At 36.1% G+C, this 21,943-nt stretch overlaps 1 protein-coding gene across 1 annotated transcript in view; it reads left to right on the top strand.

The window, feature by feature from the left end:
* The window catches only part of LOC150081645 (uncharacterized), a 981,095-nt gene that overhangs the window by 782,571 nt on the left and 176,581 nt on the right, over positions 1–21,943 (top strand). Inside the window, exons 45-46 of the mRNA XM_090380575.1 lie at positions 6,006–6,218; positions 18,792–19,059. Coding sequence (XP_090236701.1) covers positions 6,006–6,218; positions 18,792–19,059 — 481 coding nt within the window. The remainder of the gene's footprint in view (positions 1–6,005; positions 6,219–18,791; positions 19,060–21,943) is intronic.

Below are 21,943 nucleotides of genomic sequence, written 5' to 3'. Positions count from 1 at the left end.
GTTTCGATAGCTTGTTATGCATGGATACTGTTATTTCTTGCAGATCTTGTTAGCGCTGCATGTGTAATTTGTGACAAAGCATGACAGAGTAACATGATAGTATGATTGTAACAATACAAATGCTTGTACTGTTGCACTATTCAACAAATGTCTACAATAAACTGAGTAATTAGGCTATTGGGCTAATCTCTTCCAAACTTTGATTCGGTAGAGTAAGCAGTGGGCGTATGTATCCTATTTATCACTAACATTGATTCGGTAGTGTAAGTAGCAGGTGTGAGCATAAATTGCATCATTCATGATTTCAGTTCTCACTGTTCAAAATTTAGTAGGTGTTGTCAAAGATGTTTATACATAAAACATCTTTCATGCATACAGTGTACACACATGATTTTTTTAGTCTAAACTATTGCACACCATCAGGCATCTCTCATATTGTGGAGTTATCCTTCATAACTGGGTTGTCACTATTGAAATACCAGGATACCTGCCCATTCACTGAAGAGAGGCCAATATGCCTTGAAATAGTGCTGTCTGGGTGATGTTTACCACCCAGAATAAGTAACATTAGTCTTCTCCATTGGTGAAGCATGGCAACTCATTTCAAAGGTTTGCACAATATGAGATATAATTAAAACAATGCCAATTTAATTACTTTGATAGTTAGCTATGGCATATGTATAATAATGATGTGATTGCACTAATCCAATAAACTTCAGTCAACTCCAACGTAGCTTGAGATTCTTGCCCAAGAATACTTTTTAGTCTAAACTTCTATATTTTTTCTCATAACCATGAATGATATACACATACTATAGCTTAACACATACACTATAGGTTAGAAAATTATGCTATAGTATGTGTGTTAAGGTACACGTCTTATACAGTGGTTAAGGAAGTGAAAATAATCATTCCTTGTGCAAGCAAAATACCTGTATCTATCATCGACAGAGCCTCTTGAGCCATCCGAGCAGCCTACTTTTGCTGCTTCTAGTATTAGTGCACTAATAGGCTGCACATACACTTAGCAGCATTCAAAAATAGTTCCCTCTCAGTAGCTAGTGTATGTGCCCTATTAGTGTATTGCTGAGGTTTGAGCCACTTATAAATATTCTGGAGACTTCCTTGGGCTTGGAACACTGATTTTTTTCTTCTCTTGCTTACTTTATCTGTCCAGTTGAGTTAATACTGCCATCAGCACTGGATAAACAAGGTTTATAATAAAAAAAATAATAAAAAAATAATAAAAAACACACACACATTTCACTACAGTTATAGCAGTGTCATTTTACATCCTTTCATTTACTTTTGCTATGAAGCTGCTGCATACCGGGATGTACGGAATAATGAAGCAATCTTTTGGGTTTGATGATCCAGTCAATGAGATATAGTTGGTATTCATTCTTTTTCGATTTGATGATTTTGGTTTCCTCTTAGAGAGCTTGTGGTTGGTTGCATACTATTAGGGATCTGCTAAGTTATGATGTGATGATGCTTGTCTTGGTTGAGTAGTGGTGAGAAGGCTTCAAGTTCAGGATATATCATGTATGTGTCTGCAGGTTTTCTCTAGACCCTCCCATTTTATCCATTTGATCTTTTGTTAGAAGTACAGTGGTACCTTGGTTTGCGAGCATAATTCGTTCCGGAAACGTGCTCGTAATCCAAAGCACTCGTATATCAAAGCGAATTTTCCCTTAAGAAATCATGGAAACCCAGTTGATTTGTTCCAAAACTCGAAAATATTCATATACTGTAAAACTGATTAATACAAAATACATACATACCTTTTCATATTTTTAATATTTAAATTGAATATACGTAAAGCAATCGGATTTATGGTAGGACCACTTTCACTGTCACAACGGAATCACTGCTATCTGTTGACTCTTTTTTTTGTGCGACTTTAACAAGGAACCTCTCCAATGACACTTTGCCTCCTCTTGAGGATTTCACGGAAATATGACATTGCATTGTCGTTAAACAGATTCATTGCTCGCACTATTACAAAATGAGGAGACACGCTTGATACAAATAAACAAAGCTGCGCGCATGTAGCAACTGAATAAACAACACCGTAAAGGCAGAGACACACTATTAACACCTCACATTTTACTAAAGCACATTTCTAGGGGTTACTACCATAAAACAATAAAAACAATTTCCAGTTGCGTTTCTGCTAGTGGAATCTGTTATAAACTGGTAGTAAACTCTATCTAATTGCATTTGCGATTATACCGATAACTGGAATTGTGTTGGTTTTTACGTTATTATGGTGAAATGTGTTTCCCCTTCACTGATATAAAACACATAAATACATTTTCAGAATCTTCTCTTCATTGCTATCGTGTTGGGTTGATTCCGGTCCGACTGCCATTTCTTGTAAACACAAAGGCCAATAGTGCATAAGCGAATTCAGTTCGTGTTATATAAGATATCGTTCCCCTATTTATAAATCGAGTATGATCGAATTTGTGTAGTGTAAACACGTGTTATACGAGGACTGACTGTACTCGTATTGCAAGACCTAGCTCGTTTATAAAGTTAAAATTTATTAAAAATTTTTGCTCGTCTTGCAAAACACTCGTAGACCAAGTTACTCGCAATCCAAGGTACCACTGTATGTCTAGAAATGGTAACTGCTTGTTATCTTCCCTTTCTACTTGAATTTGATTCTGTGGTGGAAAATGTTGAGGTTCTGGTAGAAGTTCAGATAAGTTTTTCCATGGTTCCAAATGAGACCGGCATTATCAACATACCTCATCCATATTTTTGATTATAAAAGTCACTGGTTGAAGAAGGTTTCTTTTAGACGAGTGATTAAAATTTCTTTTTAGGAAAGGAGATAGTTTTCCATGCTGAGACCTGAAATTTGACAAAAGAAAAGGCAAAGCAGAATTCTCCTGTGATAAATCAGTGAGATCCAGAATGTCCAAAGTGGTTATAGATTTAGGGAAAACAGTATGGATGTTCTGATCTAGGCTGTTATAGATCATAATTTTAGTTTCCTGCAATGGAATGGTGGTATACATTTTCTATATTGAAGGACACTAGGTTTCATCTATTTGAGAGACTATATCCTGGAGTATGTGGATTACTTATGTTGAATTGCAGACTGAGAAGAAATTCCTGAGAAATATATTAGTTGCTGTTGTTATTTGGAGCTTTAGCAACTAAGGCCATATTGCTCTGGGGATATGCGGTGGTCATTCCCTGACTTTTCCGCATCCTCCATATTTGGTGGTCATGGGCCCGAACCCCGGTCTAATCAAGAAGCATGGCTACGCACTGCTGTTCCTGCCCACCTGGCTATGGAGGCGCTGAAATATGTTAGAGAGCAGTTTGGACGCCCAGTTTTGTCTCTTGAAACTTTGTAATCTCTGGAGCCTTAAACACAAAGAGGGAATACTGCAAAGGTGTCTTCCTGGCAAATGCCAACCAACTGTGTTCAAGTAATCATGCTTCGATGAACACAAATGAAGGAATGCCTTTATTTTCCTCACATGGGCTCTGTGGACTGTGGGCATGTATTTCAGGTTCGAGCAGAGTGCTGATTTGGATGTCATGTAAATCTGATGAGACCATTTTCAATTTGGTTGGCCCATTTCAGCATCCAGAATTCTAGACTCCATAGTTTCTTGAGACTAGTGGGAGGTGCGACAGACCAAATTTCCACTGCATAGGCGAGCACTCTAGAGAAGTATATTTTGAGGTATTTCCTGATTATTTGTTTATTGTGAGTTCTGCACAGATCTGTTTTCATTGCCCAGAAGGCTCGCAAGGCTTTGGAATACTGAGCTTGGATTTGTTGTTTATATGTGAGGCTTGCATCAAGTATTACTCCTAGGATTGTCACTGGAGATGAGTATGGCATTTCACTGCCTAGAGACAAAGTGTAAAAGTATGCAGTGTTCTAAATCATCACCAAGGCCAAAAACATTTTCTTTACAGAAATCCAAGATCAAGTCCGATGCTGATAATATTTTTTGGCAATGATGTGATTTACAAGGAATTTGTGCCTGATGGAGAGATAGTGAATGCTGCATTCTATGTGAGGCCACAATTCGAGAGAAAAGTAGCTGGTTCTTGTGTATGACAAGGGGCCCCCCCTGCCCATTCCTCAGTTGTTGTGAAGACATTTCTGATGAAACATGGCATTGTATGGGTCAACCATCCACCCTACTCTGCCAGTCTAGCACGAGCAGACTTCTTCCTCTTTCCCAAGGTGAAATCTGCCCTCAAACAAAAGAGATTTCAGAATGTTGAGGACACAAAGAAGATCATAACTGCCAAACTGAACTTAATCTCTTCACTGAGTTTTTTCAGAAACTTTTAGAACAGTATAATAAGTGCATTCAATCAGGTGGTGATTACTTTGAATAAAAATAAAACCATTTTTGAGCTCCTTCACTTTCTGTTCTTTTTGTTACACCCAGTCTGGGAACTTTATTGCCACATCTTGTATGTATACAAAGTGTGGAAATAAAGCCACATGCCACACCTTGTATTCATGAAAGTTTACATTCACTTAAAAAACTAAATATAGTAACACTGGCAGCATTATTAGTAGACAGATGTGTCAGAAAGTAGGATCACATGAACGAGATTTTTTATTGTGACACCAGCAATTCTGTTGGTGTTTATTTAACTATTCTGTTGGTGTTTATTTAACTATTCTGTTTGTTCCTATTTTATATGTCCTAAAAGTTTCTTAGTATGATTTTCCACAAAGGGAACAATAAAGCCTTTGATGTAAGTTATGCAGACAGTAGGGGAGGAGATTATCATGATATCATATTTATTAAATGTTAGTTTCACATATTTTCGTAATTTATAAATATAGTATAATTAGAGAAAGAAGACTTTTTTTTACAAAAGGAACAGGGTTACATTTTAGTATAGGTTGATAAGAAACACACCTCACTACATTATAGTCTGCTGTCATGGGGAAATTGTTACCTCCACTGACTTTGACTTGGGCTTTTTGCTCACTTTGGAAATGGCATCATTATCCATGAGTCTACCTAAAATTACTTATTTCGTGTTTAATTGAAAAACATTGTAAAGTAAGTGAATCCATTATTCAATAAAAACTCAAGACACTACCACAGTTATTATGACTGTGTGTGGGTCTTGCTGGTTCCTCATCAGATAACGAGTTTTAGAAACTTTGTGTCAAAACAGTGAATAAATGTAATTGAATCTAAATGAGAAGCTAGACAATGCATAGAAGAAACCTCCAATTGAAAGTATAACGAAAGTTACATGAATATTAAATCCCTGGTAGCAGGCTGTGTGGGTCCATTGAAGCATTTATGTACATAAAGGAATGAAGTTATATTTCAACTTAGATGTTGAAATTGGTTGATTAAAAAAAGCGTAACTGCGTATATTTTCTGTCTTGCTCTCATGAGGAAAGTAATGTTCTCTGCATTGACAGCAAGAGGCTTAATGAAAGATATGTGAATATTAAACCCTAGTATTCATGCATCATTACATTTTTCGGTCAAAAGGATTTATTCTGTACACAACTTAGCTACTCATTTAGATGTAATTCATTTATTCAGTTTCAGCACAGAGTTGCTAATGGGGCCATCCACTACCTAATGAGTATTCAGCAAGACACAAAAGATCTGTAATAATGGTAACATATGTTTTTAATGAATAAGGGATATACTTATTTGGCAATGTTTAATTGAAAATTATATTAATAAGTTTAGGTTGACTTGTGGATAACATTGCTATTTCTAAAGTGAGCTATAACTCATAACCTGCTGCTGTCAGTGAAAATAGCATAGCCTCACCATGATAGCAAGACTGAATAACACATTAAAGGATTTTTAACCAACTTTGCATTTTTTCTTTCTATTCTTTAATTTCTTCTTGCTGCTGCTGTTACTAATGTGAACATCATGTGTTATGATTACATTATAAATAATTTTTATAAATTATTTCTAAAATATATACTTACAAAGATTATTATAGATAATTTTTTTCTTTTTAAATAGAGGAATTCTGTGCTCTCCCATCTCCTCCTGTAGGAGGTCAACGTCATTGTTCAGATTGGGGTCCTAGTGGTCGTTTTAAGATATGTACTATTACTTGTGATAAAGGACTAGAATTTTCCCAACCTGTACCAAAATTTTATACTTGTGCTACAGATGGACTCTGGCGACCTGGATCTGCACCAGGAACTTCATTTGTATTCCCAGCTTGTGCAGGTCAGTGTTTTATTTTTAAATGTCTGTTTCACTGGTATGACAGTAAACGAAATTTCACTGCTATGAGAGTAAACGAAATTAACCAAGGTTACTAAAAGTAACCAAAAGTACATATGCTTTAGATATACTAGAATGGCAACCTCAGTATATGTTTGGAACTAGTGTTAATTAATACAAAAATTTCTAGATAATGCAAATTAAATGTCTAAAGCCAGATATTTTTGTTAACTTCTTTGAGTGCAGTCCTAAATTTCATTGTAAGAAACAGAATAAAAAGAGGAATAGTGCAAAACTATTAGTTAACAGTTACAAATAAATTTAAGTTTCACATTTATCTATCCTTGTACACACACAGACACACACACACACACATGCACATGCGCGCGCACACACACACGCACACACACACACACACACACACGCAAGGTGCCTCTGTAGCCAGGTGGGAAGGAGCAGCAGTGTATAGCACACACTTCTTGATTGGACCGGGGTTCGAGCCCGTCACCACCAAATACGGAGCATGCGGAAAGGTCAGGGAATGACCACCGCATGGGAGCAATATGGCCTTAGTTGCTAATGCTCTTAAAAACCAAACAACAACAACAACACACACGCAAGCATGTATGCTTGCATGTATACCAATGCTAGAAGTATAGTAAATAAATTTGATGAATTTGAAGTGTTGGTCAAGACATCAAAGGCAGATATTGTTGGGATATCAGAGACGTGATGTCACACTGATATTAGGAATTCAGAATTGGAATTTGAGGAGTACAGTGTGTACAGAAAGGATAGACAGGATAGAAAGGGAGGAGGTGTCGTGCTGTTAATTAAGAAAAACATAAAATCAAAAGAAGTGCATCCAGTTGATATAGATGAACAGTGCACTGTTGAGTTAGCAAAAATAACAGTAGGAGTGTGTTATAGGCCTAATGACTCGAATGAGTACAATGAACAATTGTACAGAGAAATAGAGTGGGCTAGCAAATCAGAATATCTTATAATGGGGGATTTTAACTTCCCAGATATTGACTAGAACTTGTGGTTAAAGTTCTAGTTAAAGTTCTGGTTAAAGATGCATTGCAGGATCATCTAGACAAGACTGCAGCAATAATTCAGACACAGCATGGGTTTGTTAAGGGAAAGTCTTGTCTGACAAATTTGATAGGATATTATGAGGTGGTTACAAAGGAACTGGATGCAAAAAATAATTTTGATATCATATATTTGGATTTCAGGAAAGCTTTTGACACTGTTGGCGCATGAAAGACTATTGTACAAATTGAAGCAGAATTGTATTAAGGGTAAGTTGCTACAATGGATAAAAGGATGGTTGAGTGGGAGAAGACAGAGGGTGGTAATCAATGGGTGCTTCTCTTCGTGGATTAATATTATTGGTGGAGTCCCACAGGGTTCGGTGTTGGGTCCACTGTTGTTTTGTATATTTATCAATGGGTGCTTCTCTTCGTGGATTAATGTTATTGGTGATATTAATGAAGATGATATTAATGAAGTTAGTGATATTAATGAAGATATATCAGCCTTAGTGTCTAAGTTTTGCAGATGAAATCAAATGTTTGCAGGGTTGTTAATGACAATAATGGCAGTGTGCTACTGCAACAGGATCTAGAAAATTTGATCAGATGGGCTAAGCAGTGGCAATTGAAGTTTAACCTTGTGTAACTGTGTGGTACTACACTTATGGTGGTAGAAAATGAAAAAGACCTGGGAGTAATTGTGCAGTCAGATATGAAGTTTTCTGAGCAATGCAGACAGGCTGCCAGGGCAGGTCATGGGGTTTTCTCAATGATATGTAGGAATTTTGCTAGCAGGAGGTGATTGTCCCTCTGTATAAGGCAATGGTCAGGCCACGCCTTGAGTACTGCGTACAGATCTGGAGGCCTCATTTTAGGAAGGATGTAGATTTGCTTGAGCATGTACAGAAAAGGACAACAAGATTGGTAAGGGGACTGAAGGGATCCTCTTACCAAGAGAGGCTTAAGTTCTGCAAATTGCAGTGGCTGGAGACTAGGCACCTGCACGGTGATCTGATTGAGGTGTATAAGGCCTTGAATGGGTTGAGTATGCTGAATTCTGATGGGATCCTTCCACTTGTTCAGATTACGAACCTAAGGGGGCATAAATTCAACTTAAGAAAAGACAGATGTAAAATAGATGTGTGGAAATTTGCCTTTAGCCAGCGGGTGGTTAATTGCTGGAACAAACTTCCATCTGTCGTGGAAGTTGATAGGTTGAATAAATTTAAGGAGGAACTGGACAGGCATTTGGAGGGAATGGTGTGTCTTTTTTTTTTTTTTTTTTTACTGTGCTGCATAAGCTCATACACTTGCTTTCTTGCTTCATATTGTCACTACTACTGCCACATCATATGTCACTACTACTACTTGCATCATATGTCACTACTACTACCACACACACACACACACACGTGTGTGTGTGTGTGTGGTAGTAGTAGTGACATATGGTGTGTGTGTTTACACCTTAAAAAGTTTACACCTTGATGCTGTATAAGCTTGCTTCCTTGCATAATTTTCCATCGCTAATGCTAATCACACTTTGTGTTGCTTAAAAATTCTGTACCCACTTCCTGATACCTGGTTTGGAGGAAGGATCGTTTCTCTATTGATGGTGAGAATTTCATTATTGCATGGTTATTACAGATTTTTGACTTCATAAGCCACATGACACATTCAGCCTTCTCATGTGGCATTGCCATTTTTATACATCATACCCTATAAAAAGAAAAAACCTCTTGAGTTTTATAATACTTTGTAAAAAAACTTTGACAGTTTCATAATAATTTGGATAACACTGCATTGCACTCTGTCTTTTGGTTGTAAAATAATTAAATTTTAAAATAGGAACACGACTTTGTGGACACTTTGTATTATCTCTCATACTTCCTTAATCTCTTTTTGAGTTTTAAATTTTAATTTAATAATCCTATGACATTCTTATTGATATATATAATTTATTTCTAATATATTGTTAATCTCTTATTTAATTGCTGTTTTAATTCTCATTTTAATCCTGTAATTGTGCTGTACCTAAACGTTACAAACATGGTGGCACTACGCCTGATAGGTGTAAACTTTTTAATTTTTGGAAAATGATTATGGATTTTTTTTTGCTTACTTCTGAATTGTTTACTTTCTTTATTGCTGTTAATTATAATTAACTCCAATTCCAAGTATTCAATTTTGTGAATGATTATAATTTACTCTAAACTTAATTCAATACATAGGGGATGACAAGAACAACAACCATGATAGTTGTTGTCACCCAAAGATGTTTGCTATTGTAGTTTATCCCCTTTATGGATTAATTATATTATTAATGTTTCACTCCACTAGCTCTGGGATCCTGTGCATGGAGCACTTCACTTTACTCAGTTTTGCACCTCTTTTGAATGCTCATATATTTTGTTATATATTGTTCTTTAACTATCTGTGCACTTGAAGAAGTATATACATATCCAATTCTTCTCTATGCTTTCATTCTTTCAATCAGCTCTATAAACACAGTTCATTTATACTATAGTTTATTGATTTTTTACAATAAACTCTAGTATAAATACAATATAATACATTGTATTATATTACAATATTATTTGTATATAATACAATAAACTCTAGTTTATTGTATTATATACAATCTTAGAGTTTATTGTATTATATACAATAAACTCTAAGATCTGGCATTTTACAATCCAAAATACTCTAAAATCAGACACATTTTACAAAAAATAAAAAAATCAACATTTTTCAATCTGAAAATATTAAGAAAGCAATTCTGCACTCATATCAAAGATCATATTTATCTTTAAGAATCCATGCAAAAAAAAAAAAAAAAATCAACATTTCTTTCTTTATGATATGCTTGCAGGACTATCTTGTCCTTTAATCTGTTTTTGCACCAACAGGATTTTTAATCCCAGCATGATTTTAAACCTCTTTCTTTCTTTCTTTACTGGAACTTTTCCTGAATGTCTTATAGTCTTACATTATTTCTATCTTCAAAAAAAGATGACAGAACATCAATTTCATCTTATTTATAACCCATATAAATGCCTTGGCCAAATTGGTATAAACTGTTGTTTTCATCCAGCTATCTACTTTTCTAAATTTTTTTTTTTTTTTTTTTCCTTAGTGAACATCATGGCTTTTTAACAGGAAGATCAACTACGACTAACCTACTTTATTTTGATCATATTTTGCAACACATTATTTATTGTAATCTGCAGTTTGACACATTGTACTTTGACTTGAGTAAAGCATTTGATACTATTCCTTTAGATCTTTTAGCCAAACTATTCAATTATGGTTTGTTTAATGATAAATGTCTGATTATTAAAGATTTAGCCCTTAACTGGTTTCATATAATTTAAAATGCCCATTGATGATATCAAAATTTTTTCCCTCTATCTACCTTGTCTGATTTTATGCATCTTCAGTTGGCTTGTGGATGTGTGTTCAATCGGATGACCTCTAATGGTCTTAATCTGAACTTAGAAAAGTGCTTTATTTTTATTTATCATTATTCTCTTAAGCAATCTGTTATAACATTAGATTATTGCTTCAGAACTAATCTTTTCTCATTGTGCTATGTTCAATTCTCACTTATTCTGTATTCCTAAATTTACTGCCTTGGAACTTCAGCAGTGTTAATGCTATCATTATATCATTATCATTTACAGAATATTTGTTCTACCATTCCTGTAATATGCAGTTCAGGTTTGATCTCTTTATTATGTTGATCACATTAAAGTTTTGGAAAGTACAATCCAGTTCTCATATTTATCTGCTGTAAGTCTAAATTAAACTATTTTGCTAAATCCTATAATGTTGTCTGCATGGTAGCACAGTGGTATTGTCACCAACATTCCCCTACCTGGCAGAAAAAGTCCGAGTTCGAATCTGCTCGATGACACAAAGAACTTTTTTCCCCAGGGTCCATTGTTGTTTTGTACTAGGTACTAGGTCCATTGTTGTTTTGTAGATTTATAATTGATATCAATGAAGGTGTATCAAGCTTAATGTCCAAGTTTGCAGATGAAACAAAGTTTGGTGGGGTTGTTAATGATAGTAAGGATGGTACTGCAACAGAATCGAGAAAACTTTAGCAGATGGGCTGAGAAGTGGCAACTGAAGTTTGACATTGACAAATGCAAAGTACTGCATATGGGTAGCAGTAACCCAAGAGAAACATACCAACTGTGTGGTACTACACTCAGGGAGGTGGAGAATAAAAAAGACCTAGGGGATAATTATGCAATCAGATATGAAGTTCTCTGAGCAGATGGGCTGCCAGAGCAGGTCATGGAGTTTTGCCAATTATATATAGGAATTTTGCTAGCAGAGACAAGGAGGTGATTGTCCCTTTGTATAAGACAGTGGTCAGGCCACACCTCGAGTACTGAGTACAAGTCTGGAGGCCTCATTCTAGGAAGGATGTAGGGTTGCTAGAACGAGTATGGAGAAGGCAACAAGATTGGTGAGAGGAACAAAGGGGTGTGCTTACTAAGAAAGGCTTAAGTTCTGCAAGTTGCGGCATCTGGAGATTAGGCACCGGCAAGGTGATGTGATCGAGGTGTATAAGACCATGAATGGATTGAACAGGCTCAATGCTGTCAGGATACTTTCACTTGCTCGGACTCAGAACCTGAGGGAGCATAAATTCAAATTGAGGAAAGGTAGTTGTAGAATAGATGTACAGAAGTTTGCCTTTAGCCAGCAGGTAGTTGATTGCTAGAACAGACTTCCATCTTTTGTTGTGGAAGTTAATAGCTTAAATAAATTTAAGGCTGAACTAGACAAACATTAGGAGTAACCAGATGGGTGAAATGGGAAGGGCTTTTTTTTTTTTTTTTGGCTGTATAAGCTTGCTTTCTTGTATCATATGCCTCAGCTAATGCTACTGGTGCACTCATTTTCATTTAATACAGTCAGTCCTCGTATAACACTACACGAATTCGATCATACACGATTTATAAACAGGGGAACGATATCTTATATAACATGAACCGAATTCGCTTATACATGATTCGCCTTTGTGTTTACAAGAAATGGCAGTCGAACGCAGAATCACCCCAATTGAACGCAACACAATAGGAATGAAAAGAAGATTCTGAAAATGTATTTGTTTTTTATTTCAGTGAAGGGGAAACACATTTCACCATAATAACGTAAAAACCGACACAATTACAGCTGTCGGTATAATCGCAAATGCAATTAGATCGAGTTTACTACCAGTTTATAACAGATTCCACTAGCAGGAATGCAACTGGAAATTGTTTTTATTGTTTTATGGTAGTAACCCCTAGAAATGTGCTTTAGTAAAATGTAAGGCGTTAATAGAGTTGTTTCTGCCTTTATGGTGTTGTTCCCTAAAAATGAGTAAAATACTTAATTAAAAGGTGTGAAAAGGAAGGGTCCTGGTGAAGACACTGCAGATTCAGAGAGAAAAAGAAAAGCAATATCGATAAATAGAGGCAGACTGGGTCAAAAATTCTTACCCAGGAAAATTTATAGTGGCCTCATACTATGGTTTATGGCCAAAATCACACCAGCCTCCAGCCCACCGGGGTTTCCCCAGTAAGGCTTATCACCAGTCCGCCTCTGTCGATAGAGAAAAAATATGAAATTGTGAAACGTTTTGAGCGAAACGAAAGACCATGTGATATTGCACGTGCTACAGACCTAAATGAGGCAACACCGAGAATTACAAAGAATGCAGAGAAAATAAAAACAACTTTCATAGCAAGAACAACTCAAAGTGTAATTAAAATCCATTAGATTAAGACACAAAGAATTGGAAGAGATGGAACGGTTGTCATCTGTTTGGATAGAAAATCAAAACAAAAAACAAGTTTGCTTGCGATAGAAGCAAAATCATTAGCAATATTTTATTACGTAATAATCGTAATAAAATACGTAAGTATTTTATTATGATTATTTATCGTGTTTGGTAATGTTTTGGTTACAAATGTGTGTTCAATCTTGGGTGTCAGCACCTAACCCTATTTTTCCCATAGGGCCTGTTGTTTATATTGCACGATTTTGCATTGCACGAGGGTTTCTAGGAACACAACTATCGTGCTATACGAGGACTGACTGTACTGCCTTTAAAACATTTACGACTTATACTGGACTTCAGCCTTTTGAATAAAATTATACTTGGTTCCATTGATTGGCCCAGCTCTTAAAAAATATCAACTTTATTTGTCCTCCAAAACCTCTTAGGCACATTTTAACATTTGTAATAGGCAAATCCTACACAAATCATTTAGTTGCTCAGTACCTTAATAGAGTTGTGAAATCATTTAGTGACACAAATTTGGACATCTTTTAGTCAAACAGAAAACTTAAAGATGCTTACTCCAACTTCTGGAAATTCCTGTCTAGTTAATCTTATATTTTCATTACTTTGATTGCTTTGTAACTTTGTTCTTATTATATATCATTTTCCTTTTACTGATCTTTGTTGGTATTTTTTTATTAATGCAATCATTAATATAAGTAAATTACTTTCAAACTGTTACTTCTAATTGTTACTAATGTTCAGTTATTAGAATGTAATAAATAAATAAACTGCATTGATTATGCAATGGTCTCAATTCTCACAGAAGAACAAACTTGCCTTTTCAATGAGTTGCCATATGAATATACTGTAAATTACACAATATATTAGAATATATATATATATATATATATATATATATATATACAGTGAAACTTCCCTTTAACGGACAGCCATGGGGAACAAAAATGTGTCCGTTAGAGAGAAGTGTCCGCTAACAAGAAGTCTGAGGGAGAAAAAAAAAAAAAGAAAGAAAAATCGTTCAACGTTTAATGTAAAATTAAATTAAATTATATACAGATTTTGCACAATATTTTTGTAAATAATATACATACAATTGTGCTATGCATATTATGACTTTATCTTAAGAAAAATACATACAGTAATCACTTATTTTCTTTTGCACCTTCTTCCGGCTGATAATTTTGTTTTCAACATTTGTTTGGAGTGAAGAAACCATCAAAAGTCCTTCAGTATCTTCTTCAGCGGCGAAAAACATTTTTAAACGATTGATTTGTATGAGCGCTTCTTCTATTTTCATCGGTGGTTCATCGTTAATATGTTCTTCGACAGAATCACCTCCTTCCATTTCTTCATCCTCATGAGGAACTTCTTGAAAAATATCGATGATAATATCGTTGATATCTAGAGCACCATCTTCTGTAGTGAGGTTCGAGTCTATATCTTTGTAGCCAGGGTCACTTGTAGCTAAAGTATAGTACATTATCAATAGATGTTGAAGTTCTTGTTCTTCTTGGTGCTCCACATTGCTGTTCACAACTTCAATTTTTGCGTTTGAAGCCAGACTTTACAAAACAGTTCACGACAGTTTGTTTTCTAATTGCGTTTACTGAAGAGGAAATCCATTGAATCGCATCTAGGATGCTGATTTTCTTTGCAAGGTCACTCGCACATGTTACATCGTTCATGTTTGCAATGAGATGTCTTAAAACATTTTCTGTAGTGAAGTTTAAACTTTTTTTATTATCCCTTGATCCAAGGGCTGACACTCTGCAGATGTGTTTGGTGGCAGAAAAACGATTTGAATGTTGGACAATTCAATGTGCGGGTGAGATGCAGCATTATCCATGAAAAGAATAATTTTTCTGTTTTGACGAATCATGTTTTGGTTAAAGTGACTTATCCATTCGCTCATGATATCTCATGTCATCCATGCTTTTTTATTAGACTTCCAGTCCACATTCAAAAGATTCAACTTTATGCCCTTGAAACAACGAGGATTTTGTGGGTTTCCTATAACAAGAGGTTGTTCAAAGTCTCCCAGCATGTTTGTACACAATAGTACAGTCAAGCGTTCCTTAGAAATTTTTCCGCCCTGGCACTTTTCGTTCTTTAGATTCATTGTGTTTTCAGGAAGAGCTTTAAAAAAACAACCCTGTTTCATCACAGTTGTAAATATCCTTAGCTTCAAAATCACGACATAAATCTTCCAATTTGACGGTCCACTCTGTTACAACCCCAGTATCAACAGATCCACCTTCACCACTTACGGTTTTCCAAGAAATTTTATGCCGAGTTTTGAACTTATCTAGCCATCCCACAGAAGCTTTGAACTCATTTACTCCCATAGATTTAGCAACCTCCAAAGCCTTTTCCCTAATAATGGGCCCATTAATGGGAATTTTTTTAGCACGTGCGCGACAAATTTGAAGTCCAACAGTTTTCAGGAATGATTTTTGAACCCGATCATTTCCGTGTTGCCAAAATTGTTTGAGCAGTTAATTTTTTTTCTTTAGGATGTCGCTTATCTGCGTATTCCCGATTTTGAATTTTGCAGTGAGATTGTGAACACTATTTTTTTGCCGATCATACGCATTAATGAGTTCGACTATCTTTTAAAGTTAAATGTTTAAGAGAAGACATTGTGTACTTCACACGACACTAAACAAAACTGAAAACTGAAACTGAAAAGACGAAAGGCCGACCATATTCCCCCCCCTCCCTGCACACACCGAATTCATCAGAAGTTTTACACGTGCCTTAAAATTCTTGAAAAAGGGTTTAGAACCGCGACGTAAACCTTGATAAAATTCAGAGAATCGGAAATAGAAAATAAACACATGATTGAGGCAATACGTGGAAGAAACGTTCCTAGAAAAAGGGCCGTGAGCTCGCCCGCTGTCCGTTATGGGGAGATCAAATTAAGTGCTAATCTAAACGAAACAGTGCAGATTGCCTGTCCGCGTCCGTTACAGAGAATGTCCGCTAGACAGAAGCTGCAAACATGTTAAAACCAATGGAGGTGAGTTGGGGAATTTGAAAATGTCCGTTGTAGAGAGATGTCCGTTAATGAGAGGTGTCCGTTAGGAGAAGTTTCACTGTATATAATACACATTGTGAGTACATTGTGTGCATGTGCATATATATCCATGTGCATCTGTGATATGAGTATACACTAGGGTGTCCAGATTTATAAAACAAAAAACTCATGGTGAGTTGACATGATTTGATTGTAATTCTAATTAAAACGATCCTCTTCTACTTCTTTCATGCCAACTAGCCATGACTGTTTAGCTTGATTAAAATTAACACGGGTTACTTACATATTTATCGCTGTCTTAATCTCACATTAACATTGTAAAATTACACAAATCTTTATTGAGCTGGTGGTCCAGGACATTCACTAGTAATATCTTTGTCATATTTTTTAGATGACTGAATTTCTTCAAAAAAGTTTGGCTGTTCCATTATGAAATTATAAAAGTACATACAAGAAATGTCTTTCAAATGTAATTTTTTTATTAATATTGCCTGTACAGTTTCAACGGACTGTTGATAGTCCATTGACAGTCTTGACATTACAGTTGACAATGGACCAAAATGCGTTCATTAAAGAAAACACCCTCTCTAATCATGCATTTGTGCTCAGTATTCCTAACACAGAACTCACAATGTGTATTATGTTCCCAAAACTAATGTCTTCATTTTTTAGTGTCTGGATTGTCTCATCCACCACCTGTCACTAGTTGTAACACCACATTTCTTCCAATGATCAATATTAGATTTGCATATATTCTTCATGTGATACACTTTATTAAATAGTTCATCTTCATCTATTACTTTTAGTATGTTGGTGTCAATTTTGGATATGTTTTGGACACCCTGTTGAACAACATACCAAGATGGAGGGATATTTAACAAAACCCATTTAAAGTCACATAGCTCTGCAAAAGGCTTGCAGTTTTCCATGTATTCTAGGAAAGTATCATAGAAATTATTGATATTTTCGGTAAATTCAACATCTTTGATGATGCCCTCCTCTATCAGTTGGTTTTTGAGATCCTGGACAGCAGATGTAAAAAAATGTTGCTCCTTTCTGTTGAGCATTTGCCCTGACAGAACAAATGCTCCTTTCTATTGAACATTTGTTCTGTCAGGGCAATGAATTCTTGTTCCACTTCACTGTCACAAATGTCCTCTCATTCAATCTTTCTTGATAATGTTATTACATTTTAAGTTGGCTGAATAAACTTGAACGAGAGAAGGGACTGTGAATTATTAAAAAAAAATCCCTCAAGAGTTTTAGGTCTTTTATATTTTGATAGAAAATATGACTTGAGACCATCAAACATTTCGATCTTTCTTTCCACTGCAGGTAGCAAGGATAGTCATCTCATCTTCAAACTTCCTAAAAGTTTCTTGGATTCCACTTCTACAAAATTGCAGAAGGATTTCAGTGCCTCAACTCTAAAGGTGAAAACATTAAAATGTTGAAACACTTTGTTAATAATTGATTCCACATCAATTGGCAACATATCTGCACTTAAGCGTTATGCACAATATATGAAGCACAGCCTACTCCCAAGATGTTCGTTTTCATGTTCTTGCTTAACTTATGAAAGACATTATTCTTGCCTTTTCTCGAAATGCCACCAAAGTTGGTGTTACAGTTGCCACCACAAAATGCTATTATCTTGTTGGTTAATTTATGTTTCTCCTACGAGATTTTGGAATTCCAATAATTTCACTTGTATTCCTTTTGTAGGTATAAAATACCTCACCAAAACTGGGACCAACTTCAGGCTTAAGTGATTTGATGAATCTACCATAACAGGATACTTGCTCATGTGAATCTTTTTGAGAATAAGTTTTGTATGATGATAAATGTGCAATCCACTGATATTATGTAAAGCTGGCAATCCTTTTTGTGCAGCAAGATGTTTCCATTCACCATTTACATCTTGTTGTTTTGTCATGAAAGATGTTAATTTATGGCTTGCACCTTTTTGTTTTTGCTGCAACTGCTTCTTTTTAGCAGTGTGCTGAATAATATATGAACAACCACCATGTTCAAAATAAAATTCAGGTGTACAAACAGTGCATGAAACTTTACCATTAACATTATGACTTTCAGTTAGGAAAGGGAATTCATGTTTTAACATGTCCGTGAAACTACACTTTCACTTGGGCATCTCATGACCTATCGTAAAAAAAGTGAATTTATAATTAATTACTAGAGCCTTATCACTGCCAATGCATCAATATTTTGAAAAACACCAAAGAAAATACTAGAATTCATTCGCACGTGTCTGTCACATCAGCCATGCTACACAGAAAAGTTGACTCTTGTATGCAGAAGAAAGAAAAGAAAATTGGGATGCATTTTCTAAAAAAAGGACATTTGGCATTCCATTTACATTTTTGCAGAATGATGGGATCAGTGGCTGAAAAAGGGGACAGTGCTGTTAAAAACGGGATGTCTGGTCCCCCTAGTATACATACACACACGCGCCCGTGCGCGCACACACACACACACACACACACACACACACACACACACACACACACACACACACACTTGCACATAGATTAACATGCTGATGTATGACAAGTGTTTTATAAATTTCTTGCTTCAGTCTTTTTTTTTTTGATGAAGAATTGATATTATTCCATTCTGTGTATTTTTCTTCTTTCATTCTGTTTATTTATTTTATTATTATTTTTTTTTTGTAGCAAAGAGAGCTGCTCAAAGAATATTTAGAATTGCCATGTCCTTTCCTTCATCAGTTGTATGTTCTGAATCTGGGAAAAAAATTTTGCACTCTCGCGTTGAAGGAAGCTTAATGAGAGTTAATCGTGAGTGGCATCTTTGCACTGACTCTATACCTGGTTCCTGTAATGGTTTAAAGATCAACGTCAGGTGTAATAAACATGGACGTGTGTCCCGACAGTTAGAAAATACCGATTCTTATGTTGTTGAAATATTTTTTCCAGCTAATAAGTAAGTCTTATCTTACTTAGAAAAATAATATTCAATTAGATATTCAATATTTTTTTATTTAATGCTTAAATCTTTGCAATAGTAATTAAGCAAATTAGAATACTGTTCAAGGAATATTATTTTCTTGAATAAGGTCTAAGTGAGTAAGTTAAATCATTGTTTATTGGATCAGGTTACAAAATCTTAACAAAAAAAATATATTGCCAAGACAAACTAATGAATATCCATTAAGCTAATTATTTAAAAAGTTATTCATAAAGGTACTAGAGTTTTTTTGATCTCATTGCTTAATCATTAACATATGCATTCAAGAATTAAGTTTAAAGGCAGAAGGTGCTCCTTTTTCTTGGAAACCAATTGATATAACATAGTTTTTGTGCACTATGGATAATCATTCTGATGTTTAGAATGATTACCCATTTCAACCATTCATTCACTCCAAACATTTGTCTAGTTCAGCCTTGAATTTACTTAAGCTGTCAACTTCCACAACAATAGATGGAAGCTTGTTTCCTGCAATCAACCAACTGCAGACTAAAGGCAACTTTCCATACATCTATTCTACAACTGTCTTTCCTCAATTTGGTTTTATGCCCCTCAGCATTGAGCTCGCAAGGGGCATAAAACCCATCCCATCAGCATTGAGCTTGCGCAAACCATTCAAGGCATTATACATCTCAAACAGATCACCTAGCAGGTACCTAGTCTCTAGACATCTGCAATTTGCAGAACTTAAGCCTACCTTGGTAACAGCAACCCTTTGTTCCACTCACTGATCTTGTTGCCCTTCTCTGTACTCGTTCTATAAGCTCAACATCTTTCTTAAAATGAGGCCTCCAGACTTGTATGTAGTATTCAAGGTGTGGCCTGACAATTACCTTATGCAAGTGGATAATCACCCTCTATTCCTGATAGCAAAATTCCTATATATCATTGACAAGACCCTATGAGCTGAACTACTCTTGCAACTTGTCTGCACTGACCAGAAACCTTCACATCTGACTGCACAATTATTCCCAAGGTCTTTTTCATGCTCCACTACCCTGAGTGTAGTACCACACAGTTGGTATGTTACCCTGGGGGTTGCTGCTACCCATATCCAGTACTTTGCATTTGTCAATGTTAAACTTCAGTTGCCACTTCTCAGCCCATCTGCTCAATTTTTCTCGATTCTGTTGCAGTACCATCCTTATCATTAAAAACCCTACCAACCTTCGTTTTAGTCTGGAAACTTAGACATTAAGCCTCATATACCTTCATCAGTATCATTAATAAATACAAAAAATAATAATGGGCCCAACACTGACCACTGGGGAACTCCACTAACAACATTAGTCCATGAAGAGCAGTGTCCATCAATTACCACTCTCTGTCTTCTCCCACTGAACCATCCTTTTATCCATTGTAGAAACTTACCCTTAATTCCATACTGCTCCAACTTGAACAGTAGTCTTCCATGTGCAACAGTATCAAACGCTTTCCTAAAATTCAAGTATATGACATCAGAATTGTTTTTTGCATTGAGTTCCTTTGTGACCACATCATAGTATCCAATCATATTTGTCAGAAAAGACTCTCCCTAAACAAACCCATGCTGTGTCTGAATTATTACTGCAGTCTTCTCTAAATGATCCTGCAATGCATCTTTAACCATTGACTCCATTATTTTCCTCGAAACGGAAGTTAAACTAACAGGTCTATAATTATTCCTGTTACCTTTCGATCTCCCTTTGTGAATTGGGGATCCATTTGCCCATCTCCAGTCCATGGGAACCTCCCTTGACAATGCATGGATACCCTATAATCATAGTTAAGAGCTTGCTTACTTCCTTTGTTGCCGCTCTAATATAACTGGATAGATCCCATCTACCCCAGGTTCCTTCCTTACGTTTAACTTCAGCAATTTCTCCTCCACTTTGCTCTCAGTTATTACAAAATAATTTAACTCCCTGTTAGAGTTTGATAAGCTGCTGGCCTTTACTTAGCATTAGCATTAGTAGAGGCATTTGATGCAAGAAAGCAAGCTTATGCAGCATCAGCCAAAAAAAAAAAAAAAAAACCACTTCCACTTCACCCCTCTGTTCGTTCAAAATACCTGTCCAGCTGAGCCTTAAACTTATTTAGGCTATCAACCTCCACCACAAGGGATGGAAGTCTGTTCCACCAACCAACCACCCGCTGGCTAAAGGCAAATTTCCGCACGTCTATCCTACATCTGTCTTTCCTCAATTTGAATTTATGCCCTCTCAGGTGATTTTTCTAAGCAAGAGGAAGAATCCCATCAGCATTGAGCATGCTTAAACTATTCAAGGCTTTATACACCTCTATCAGATCACCTCGCTGGTGCCTAGTCTCCAGACACTGTAATTTGCAAAACTTAAGCCTTTCTTCGTAAGAGCACCCCTTTGTTCCATTCACTAATCTTGTTGCCCTTCTCTGTACTCGTTCCAGCAGCTCTACATCCTTCTTGAAATGAGGCCTCCAGACCTGTATACAGTACTCTAGGTGTGGCCTGACCATCGCCTTATACAATGGAATAATCACCTCCTTATCCCTGCTGGAAAAATTCCTGTATATCATTGACAATACTCCATGAGCTACTCTTGCAGCCCCGTCTGCACTGCTCAGAGAACTTCATATCTGCCTGCACAACCACCCCCAAGTCCCTTTCATTCTCTACCACTGTCAGTGTAGTACCACAGAGTTGATACGTTGCTCTGTGGTTGCTGTTTCCCATGTGTAGTACTTTACATTTGTCAATGTTAAACTTCATTTGCCACCTCTCAGCCCATCTGCTCAACCTTTCCAGATCCTGTTGCAGCAGCATAGTGTCAGTAGTGTCCTTGACAACCCTGCCAACCTTTGTATCGTCTGCAAACTTGGA

This window comes from Mastigoproctus giganteus, chromosome 8 (assembly GCF_048544385.1).
Source record: "Mastigoproctus giganteus isolate SK-2022 chromosome 8, ASM4854438v1, whole genome shotgun sequence".
NCBI lineage: Eukaryota > Metazoa > Arthropoda > Arachnida > Uropygi > Thelyphonidae > Mastigoproctus > Mastigoproctus giganteus.
Note: the sequence above shows the minus strand (reverse complement) of the source record. Positions and strands in the feature narration are given on the sequence as shown.